Consider the following 10,162-nt stretch of genomic DNA (forward strand, 5'->3'; position numbering starts at 1 on the left):
CTGCATTCAGGGTGAAATGCCAAATGTTGAGCGAGCCACCAAGGTCCTGACGTCAACCAGCAGCCTCCCTTCCTGCCTTGCCCCTCCCAATTCATACAGCCTCAAGCTGACGCCTTCTCTTAAGTTCTGGAAGGTACCGATCCTTGCCACCCAGCCTCCTCACCACCTGTCTGCACCCCCTCCTTCCTTCACCACCCAGGGAAACACCCTCTCCTTCCCCAGCCGCCACGCTCCCCACGGTCGCTCCCACAATGTTCTCTACTTCTCTGAAGCATCTGCCTCCATGGAATTCAAGTGGTTTTTGTTCTACATCTGTCTTCCCACCAGACCATAAGTGCTATGGAGATAGGACCCACATCTGCCTTGTTTCACTGTGTTTTCAGCCTGAGCTGAGTTGTGGGCATCCAGTAACTCGGCTGGATAGGGGACAAAAGAGCCCCAGGGCCACTGGTCCTTTGGCTGCTGGAAGGAAGGAAGGAAGGAAGGAAGGAAGGAAGGAAGGAAGGGAGGGAGGGAGGGAGGGAGGGAGGGAGGACGGACAGATGGACATTTCTTGGTGTCAGCCCGGTAGTCCAGGCCTGAGCTCCCTTCCTCCAGGGTCCCTGGTACCACAGAGGGCAAGACTCTCGGAACCTGGACAGGTCTGCCCCAAGACCTGGGGGTCGCCTCTTATTTACAGGGTGTTTGGTGTGGATCTGGACTTTCCCCTGCAAACCGCCAGCAAAGAACAGGGCTAAGAGCCTCTAACTCCTGTAGCTCCAGCACACGACAGTCCCTCAACATGACCGACATGAAACCAGGGTAAGTGCCGCTGCCGCTGCTTAATTGTTGTTACACCCTGATAAATAAGCTAAAAATGTGAGAAAACAAAATTAGTTTAGAAAAACTGATTTAGCCCTTGGCTTCACTGCTTAACTTTTTATGGTTACCATGACGACCGTGGGTCCATTTATTAAGTCACAGCGTCCCCTGTGTAACGCCACTGCACAGGCAGTGCAAGGGAGCCACCGGCTGGGGACTTACCTTGAAGTCATCTGGGAGCAGCAGTTTGGACGTCCGCAGGAAGCTCAGGACATAGCGGAAAATCTCCCCATCCCGGTCGATGAAATAATGTTGCTTCAAACTGTCCAGGACGATGGGCTCAGTGCCATTGAAGAGACGACTTATTCTGGGAGAGATGGAGGGCGGGATGTCTGAAGAAAGGGCCAAGTCCACCTGCCTTGCCCCACTGCTTAGGGCCCTCCCTACCCGAGGGGTAAGGGGCCTTACACCTTGACTCCAGGACTGTGCCAGGCCTGGCAGATGTCTGCACACACCAGAGGAAACCAGGCAGGACACCAGCATGGCAAGCAGCACATGCCACACACACTATCTACACTCATGAGCCACAGCCAGAGAGAGACACACCCACCCCCGACACATTACGGTCCTGGAAAACTACAGCAAGACATAGAAACAGGCTCCTTGCCCTCTCCCCCAACCCTTGCCAGATAGACTCACCCAGAAAACTCCCACTGACCATCAGACACCCCGGCCTCAGCCACATACCCAGTGAACACATGTAAACCAGTGAAGACAGTGTTGGGTCCCACACATCCACCTTACCCAACCCACATGGATGAGCATCTGACGTGACACACCTGGGCAACAGGCAGAGACACATGGTCCACTCCCTTGCAACACACACATCACAGGCAGACCCAGACACATCCAGGGAAAGGACACACCAGCCAACACAAGGCAACCAAAGACACAGCTATGTACATGTGACAGACTCACAGATAAGCCACAAACATTTGCTCGGGGAGCCTTAGGGGAGATCTGAGACAGGCAGAAGTTTCTGCATACATACGTGCATGCGTGCCATGGTGCACACACGCCACAGTACACACATGTACACACACACCAGTGTGAACACAGAAGCAGTGCAGGTGCATGCACCACAATGCACAAGGATGTGCATATCTGGGAGAGGTCTGGGAGGGGAGATTTGTCCCAGCACCCTGTCCTTTGAAGGGCAGTGGTTCTGACGGAAACATAGGCCCTGCAGGAAGCCCTTGGGGAGCTCCCGAGGCCAGTCCCCACACCAGGGACAGGGAGTCGGGCCTCGGAGTCAGGGCTTCAGTCTGCCCGGTGTCCAGGGCAGCAGGCTCTGGTTTGGCTCACTTCCCCTGCAGACTCCAGGCCCAGCTGTGGACATTTGGGAGCCACAAAGAGGGGTGAGGACAGTCAGAAACAGGAGGGAGGTTGGCAAGGTCTTCCCAGTGACAGCATCTCTAGACATCCTTCGGGAGGCAGGGCCACACACTTGTCCACAGCTAGACCCCACCAAGGCGGCAGCTTGTCGGCACAGCTCCAACCTGAGACCCAAGACTTCCAGCCCAGCCTGCACGAGCCCCCTCACTCTCTGCCTGCACCTTCATGCACCTTCCAGGGATTTGCCCTGTCCCCCAGCAGCCCAGTCCTCTGTCTACTCCAGGTCACTGCCCCTGAGGCCCTGCCCCACCCCTGCCATTGTGCACGTGAGCTGTGCTGCTGAGGGGTTAGATCTCAAAGCCTCTCTCAGGGCCTGTCATTCACACCGTTTTCCACTCCGGTGGCCTGGCACACTCAGGCATTGGCCATGAGGGTCTGCCCACATGTAGAGTAGCCATGAAGTCACTTGTTCTCACTCTGGGGACATGGCCCATCCCATCCCAGTGGGGCTGTATAAAAGGGCAAGGATGCCTCATGGATGGGCGTAAGCAGGCCAAACCCTATGGTGAGGTATGGAGAGGCCCGAGCCTGTGGGACCAGTGCTGCAGTCACCAGATACATTCATCTCAGGGCTTCAGAGACCATCGAGCCTTACCAAGCCCCCCATCTCTACCCCAGGCCTGGTGACAATGGTACTGGAGGACACAGCTCTCCTGGAAAGTCTTGTGGGCTCCATGGCCTAGTACAGCTGTCAAAACCCAAGAACTGGCCTCAGCAGAGCTTGGACATTCAAACATCAAATTGAGGGCCGCCCAGCATCCCTGGAGACAGATGAGACTGAGCAAGGCTGCCAGGTGCCATGGGCAGTCACCAGCGGAGAGCCCAGGACCCCAACATGACACCTGCAGAAGGAAGTAAAATCTACATCCACAGGTGAGCCAGCAAGTCTGAAGCCTCAGCCTCCCTGTGGAACTTCCTCCACCCTTCCTGGTTAAGCTCAAACACTATGTGCAGCAAGCAATGCTGTAGGTTTGGCTGCCTTGCAAATCCCTTTGACGTCAGGGCTGGCTGAGGCTCCAGACCATCCTGTCCGTCTACAGTACTCCTGATCCACCCACATTCCAGAGCTGGCTGGGTTCTAGGTTGCCTTATTCGTCCAAGGCTAGAAGGTTCTCAATCTGCCTTATTTCAGATTCTGGTTCTAGATCTTCCACAGTTCAGTTTGTATCTTCACAGGACCAAGGCCTTTCATGCCCTTGGAAGTCTGAGGCTACCAAGGATGTGAGCAGGGTGAGGGAAGATTAGGTCGGTCTCCGCAGAGGAGCCCCAGAGACACATACGGAGTCAGCTCCTGCTCCAGGGAGGCTTCGGGGCTTGGGGTACCAAATTCAGAAGTTCACCATGGGATAGTCTGGTCAGTTCCGACCCCGGCTGACAGGGCTCTTTTTTTCTTTTTAACCTTTGACTCCAATTTCCTCAATGTTTCAGTGGAAAGTTTTATTAGTTTTAAAGCTCTTGGCCATCTCAGTCTGTTGCTTCCCACGGCCAGGATGGACGCGGGAGGGAGGCTGCAACGGCAGCAGCTCAACTACATCCGGTGGGCGGGAACGCGTGAGGTGTCAGCCCCAGGGAGTCCCCTCGCGCCTCAGGCGGCCATCTCTGGGCAGTGACTGCGAGCTGTCCTTGGGCTGACCAGCAGTGGCACCTGTTCCTTGTGTAGGAGTCCCCATATCAGCCAAGAACATGAAGCCCAGGCACAGTTCTGTGGGCAGGGAAACCCGAGGGCCTGGAGCACGAGGCTCTGGTGTCACAGCACTGCCCAGGGTGGGACTTTGCCGATCTACGTCCAGAAACACCCTAGGGGACTTCAGCACTTTAATTCTCCGTCTCCAGGTGACTCACAAAATGACATGGGGTAAGGGACAACTCTTGGTTTCCAAAATTGGTGACAAACAGTTTTTTTAACTTTAATGATTCACTCAAAGAAAGATGAGAGATCTGAGGGGCCCTTGCCAGTACAGCTGTCCAATCTACTTTTCAGGCCTGGTCCAACCCCCTGTTCCCTGTCTATCCTACAGATCACACCAGTCCCTGGCCTCTTAGGCCAAAGCTTCAGGCCAGTGGAGCAGGTCTCCCGCAAGCCAGAAGCCATCTAGGCGGAAGAGCAGATTCATCTGGAGCCCCAGCCTCAGGAAGAATGCAGACTGCTACCTGCTCTGGGCACATCCTGCTGGCTGCAGGGCCACGGGGCCTCAGCTCTCCAGCAGGATGGGTGTGGGTGAGCTGCACTGTGGGTCTGGGGGGAGGACCACCCCCTGCCCTCCCTGCTCCCAGGCAGCAGCCTGGAGACAAGACAAGGAGGCCACCCCTGCCGGCTGGGGCTGCGACTGCTCCAGAAAAGCAAGTGTCTGATTTCAGGAAACTCTCTTCACAGAGGCTGTGGGAAAGGGTTTTATGAATTTCACTCACAAATGTTGTCAACCGATTAAGGGGTGATCTATCTCAAACAATTCGGGAATGCTATAGAGGAAAAAATTGAAATTAAATAAGCTGAATCCATCTCCTATCCAAAACAGGGCTCTGCAAACTAGCACACAGGCTGACACTGCTGACGTGGCCTCACGGATGCTGCCTCCCTCACCCCCACCCCAACCCACCGCCACCACAAAAGGCCCAAGTTCACAAGTGCCCCAGGCCAAGCCTCTGTTGGGCCAAGGAAATGAAGCCTAAACCGCCATCTGTCCCCCAGACTCCCCAGACTCTGAACTGGACACTGCGTCCACCTCAACGTTCCCTCCTTGAGGGAGCACCCCAGCCTCCATGACGGGCTCCAGCCAAGCCGCCCACCGGCTCTGCGAAGCAGCCGCCTCCCTGCACGAGGAATCCTCTGCACTCTGAGCAACGCACTGGCAACGAGGCAGTCTGACAAGAAAGCATCCCCGAGATGATCCCTCGGTGTCTGGGGGATTAATTAACTCCTCTTGCTATTTTAAATGTATAAAACGGGGGCGATGCCGGCAGCTTTGGCCCTCCCGCTGCTCAGCCATCAGCAGTGGCCACCTCGCTGTGCCAGGAGCAAGCCATTGCTCGCTCGGCAAGCGGCACACCACATCCCCTCCCGGAGAGGCTCACAGAGATCCAGCCCAGCTCTGGTCAACCTTACTGCTGTGCCAGCAGGAAACCAGGTCGCCTCTGGCGGGAAACGCCAAGAGGCAAGAGCAGAAGAGTTGGCAGTGCGCAAGGCCTCCTGCAGACGGGCCCACAGGGAGCTCAGCACAGAAGCCGGCGCCAGGTTGGGTGGGTCCTGGTCAGTTACATTTTATGTGCAGATGGGGATATGAGGCTCATGCTTCTCCACAGGCCCGGATAGCCCCGCACATCCGGGAATTCCAGCAGTCACTGCAACCCTCCCTCACTTCAAGGGAGCCTGCTGCTAGCCCTCAGGGTCTGGCAGTGGCCACCCCAACAGGCAAAGATGGCAAACTGCAGCTTCCCCTCCTCCCTCCCTTTATGCGCTTTCCCAAGGGTGAGAATCATAAGTAGGATTAAATACTTCTCTCCCACACAACCCTCAGAAGTACACAGCATGGCTCACGAATGATCCTCTGCAAAGGCCAGGCCAGGGTCCTACTCAAGAGGAACTTGAAGGTACGTGAGATTACCCAGTCAGCTCCTGGCCTGCATAAGTGGCTTCTGCCAGTGGGTCAGAAGCTCTACCCACATCTAGCACTCTCCATGCTGCCAGCTCATGGTCACAAGTCTCTGTGTAAAGCAGCCTTCCAAATACAGACTTGGACTCCCAAACCCTAGTTCTCTGAATCTCTGTGCGTGAGCGGGCCCTGGAGAGCCCTGCCTGTTGGCTGGCAGAGGAGAAAGGCTCCATCGGTGGCAGCCTACAGATGCTGCCGGTCACCGCTGCAAGCCTGGTGTGACAAGAGGCTCAGCTCTTACCTGGAGTCGGGGTACTTGGTGAGCGTGGCCAGGCTGCTGGTGTACATGTGGCCACCCACGTCGATGTGCACAGGCGCGTTGGACTTGGTAAGCTGGGCTGGTAGTGGGATCCCCTGGGCAGCCAGGGGAGACACGGGTGACCGGGTGAGAGACAACCGTGACATGCTTCCTCCCTCCTGCAGATGGAAATAAGGCAGAATCAAGAGTTTCTCCACAACAGAGCTGTGCACTCCCTTTATTGCCACTGTGATCACAGATCTAATCAGATCACTTGAGCCGGTGCCTGATCACATATTCAGCTGACAAATTATGGCCACCACTGTAATTAAGTGTATTTGCATCATTTTCTTCAAAGTACCAGAGGGAAAAAGAAAGATGCTTATTAGCAATAAGAAATCAAGAAAAAAAATTTTCAAGGTGTCAGCCTCCAGGGGCATAAAACAAACTGCAAAATTCTAATTAAAGGTCGCGGGCTTATGTGTTAGATGTGAAATATCCCCTGACAAACGAATCACCAATTTGTGAATTGGGATTCAGGGGTTTTTGCAAGTTTGTCTCAGTAACGAGACACCTCTAAATTAGTGACTTCCTCAGCACCTAAGGCGTTGAGTTTTATACATGTAGTAAATTTCACATCAAATTAAGAGCATTTTTGTTTCAAAAAATACATAATCGTACAGCCAGTCAACAGCCATCTCTCGAATGCCGCAGCTGCCAGGACGGGCAGGCAGGTCAGCCCGGGAGCAGGCGCTCAAGAAGAGGGCAAAGAAGTGGCCACCGGCCACTGACCAGCCCGCCCTGCTGGCTCTCACCGCGGTGCCGGCGCTGCCTTGGGCGTGAAGCGAGGACCCGCTCGGCCACTCCTTGCGGTGAGGCATCTAGGCTTCCATCGCTGCCCGGAGTATCTGTGGGAAAGTACCGACAAATCAGAGAGGGCTTACTCCTCGGTAGTCACGGGCGCTGTGTATCCCATGGAGTCAAAGACGCTTATAATCGTCCTTTCAGCACATGCTCTCTAGGACCCCATGCCATACCACACAGCATTCTCCAGATTCCACCCACCTCTCTGCTGTCCCCATACCCCAAAGCGCGCCTCTGGGCCATAGCAAATTACTTACACACACACTCACTCGTGTTTTCTGGGCAGCTCCATGTCTGCTAATTCAGCTAATGACAATACTGAAACATATGCTCACCATAATTGCCCCAAAATGTTTCAGAACAAATCTGATTTTCCTGGTATTTTGGTTTAGAGCCATGTTACCAAGCGTGTCTCCTCTTGCATCGGCACAGAACCCTGTAAACCGCTGCTCGGGAATGATCCCCTACCCTCCAAGGGCTAGGGAGCCCAGGACCTCTCAGACCTCCAGAATAGTCTTGTCTGAGCCTAATGTATATCAGCCCCCCTTGGGATCACACCCTCAAGGCATGAGAGAGCTGGCCAGAAGGAACCCGACGACCGTACAGCAAATGAACCCTATCTCCTGCTCCTCTCCGCAGACTTAGTGCCTTTCCTCTGCTCCCCAGTCCACCCAAAAAAGACTGTCCCTCAGTATCTAGAAGCCACCCCAGGGCACTGTACAGGCCCTATGCAAAAGGGTGGGGAAGAGCGGGTTTACACCGGCTCCCGCAAGCTTAACTTGGACTTGTCTCTCACAAGTGTAAACCTTGAGGAAGTAAGCTTTCTTAAAGGTTGACTTTGTGCCTTGAAATTCAACATCCAATGGTGAAACATGGACCAAGTTCCAATGGGCATCGAATCCTGCACATTTAAGTAAGGTTACCCTCCTAGGATCTGTTCTGCCCTCAGTATCTTGGCAAGTTCCCTGACATGAAACTGGGTGGAGCTGAGGGGGCTGCTATTAGCAGTCAGAGATGTTTCATTTATACCCTCACTGGGGGCTGCTCAGGGTTTGCTGCTTTTGGCATTCCTGAGTTCCAGTTAGCTTAAAAAAAAAAAAAAAAAGCAGGTCATTTATCTCAAGGAAGTTCTGAGAAACCAAAACAGATGTCAGGAATGGGTTATCCTGCCCTGGGAGGCTCTGCTGGGTGAGGAGTCAGAAGGAAAGCCACATTGAGGATAAACTGTGCTGGAAGAAATTCTCATGGAAATTCTATCAAAGCAGACTGCGCAATGTTTTCCCTACTACCAGGACTCTACTCAAAAGTGACATTTAACACCAAGTACCCATCACAAAAGCTGCTCAATCCCGTACACACTCAGCCTCTTTTCCATTGCAAGCATAACCTTCCGTTCTCACCCAGCCTCTTTTCCATTGCAAGCATAACCTTATGTTCATGGCAAACCGGAAACTCACCGTTGGAAGCCCCAGGCTTTACGCCTTGACCCGAACCTCCAGCGATCCCTCCGACCAAAGCATCTGTGCTGGACAACGACCCTTTCCTGGAGACCACTGCTGAGGTCAGAAGCACAAAGTGGGCGCAGTAAGAGACACAAGTTCATTCCGCCAGCACCAGCACCAAACCCATGATCCAGCCCCAGCCCCAGAGCCCTCCCGAGGTTCGGCCGAACAGCCTGTTGCAGGCACCTGGTCGGTAGTGCGCGCGAGGGCCTGCGGGTTTCCAAACTGGGTGGGTACTGACCCGCTTCTCAGAGCTGCGGCAGGAGCCCCGGGTCCCGCGCCCGCCCGACGCCGAGCCCCGCCCGCCGGAGCAGAGGAAAGCGAGCAGAATGCCACGCTCATTTACACACAAAATGATTTTGTGTCCCATTGTGCTCGCAGTTGTTCAGCTCTCTGGGGGTGATTAAACTGGCTGAGCTGCAGCAGCTTGAGACGATTTCACTAAATCGCTTCTTCGAGAAGTTGCTTCTTTGGTAAGCTGTTATTTTAACCATAAAAGGTAAACAGAAGGCGCCTCGCGAGCTCCCTTCAGCCCTGCGCCCTGGGCGCTAGCCCGCGGCGAGATTGCCAGGGGCCTGCATGATTGTCCAGGGGGTGAGCCGGGAGGGAGGCGGGTAGGGCCACCTGGTGCGCGCCAGCCTCGCCGCGGGATCTGCCCGCCGATGTGAACTTCGGGGCGCCGAGAGCCGGCTGGGCTGAGGCCGGCTGCGCCGCAGGGCGGGGGTGGCCACCGAACCCGCAGCCGCCGAGCAGGGTGGGGAGGGGTGTGCAGCGGAGGCGGGGCGGAGGACAAAGTTAAATCAAGAGGCAGACACTTAGACACCACAGATGGGAAGCTCGCCTAATTAAGGACGTAAAAGCGCTTTTGTTCTCAAAGTTTATTGTTGGCGGGATTTAAAAAAAATTAATTGAAACTAATGCTGTTATTCAATGCAGTTAAATTCCTTCATGCACATTTGAGATACGGAGTGAAAACTTGAAGCTTATCTTTCTGTAGACGGGGGTTAGGGGGCGCGGGAAGACGAAGAGGCGCTTCGGCTACAGGAGAAGGGGGGATGTTTAGGAGTGAATGCCCGCTGCGTGCGTCCAGGCAGGGAGCACCGGCGGGCAGCAGGGATCCGGAGGCGGCGATCGTGTCTCCGCGTGGCCCTCCCCGAAGCCCCAAACTCCGCGCGCCCGGGACGACCACCAGCGCGCCGGCCCCTCCCGCCTGGTTTTGGACTCTTGAGGTGGGCGTCAGAGGACGCACATCTGTCCCATTAGAGACTTTTTCTCTCTGATTCGAGCGCCAAGCCCGGCCCTGTCTGCTCCGAAGCCGCAGCTGCGTGAGCCCGGTTCTGACCCCGGAAACTCGCCCGCCCGGCAGGGCGCTCAGCCCTGCACTGAGGCCCGAGTGCTGGGACCTGCACCCATCGCCTCCCCCCACCAAGCCCCGCGCGGCAGGAAGCGCCGAACCCCCCCGCGTGGGGAGGGTCTACCCGGAGCCAGGGCCGGCCCACGTGGACAATCCCCCCTCCCGGGCCAGGCCTTTGTGCTGGGTGCCCCCGCCGCCCAGCACCGGGACAAAGCAGCCGCCCCCGCCCAGGTCCGAACCCCAGCCAGGCGACTTTCTCGGTATCGCGGCCACTTTAGGGACAGGGGTGCACGGCGCT

At 55.6% G+C, this 10,162-nt stretch overlaps 1 protein-coding gene across 2 annotated transcripts in view; it reads right to left on the reverse strand.

Annotated features, from left to right (window-relative positions):
• KCTD15 (potassium channel tetramerization domain containing 15) overlaps positions 1-8,614 on the reverse strand; it is a 14,417-nt gene extending 5,803 nt beyond the window's left edge. For both annotated transcript variants that reach the window (XM_011371846.2, XM_011371845.2), the window contains exons 1-4: positions 8,466-8,614; positions 6,960-7,052; positions 6,148-6,323; positions 1,024-1,168 (exon numbers count right to left, since the gene is read on the reverse strand). In XM_011371846.2, the coding sequence (XP_011370148.1) occupies positions 1,024-1,168; positions 6,148-6,323; positions 6,960-7,025 (387 nt within the window). In that variant the 5' untranslated portion in view covers positions 7,026-7,052; positions 8,466-8,614. The remainder of the gene's footprint in view (positions 1-1,023; positions 1,169-6,147; positions 6,324-6,959; positions 7,053-8,465) is intronic.
• Between the last annotated feature and the right edge of the window lie 1,548 nt (positions 8,615-10,162).

This window comes from Pteropus vampyrus, unplaced genomic scaffold (genome assembly GCF_000151845.1).
Source record: "Pteropus vampyrus isolate Shadow unplaced genomic scaffold, Pvam_2.0 Scaffold196, whole genome shotgun sequence".
Lineage (NCBI taxonomy): Eukaryota > Metazoa > Chordata > Mammalia > Chiroptera > Pteropodidae > Pteropus > Pteropus vampyrus.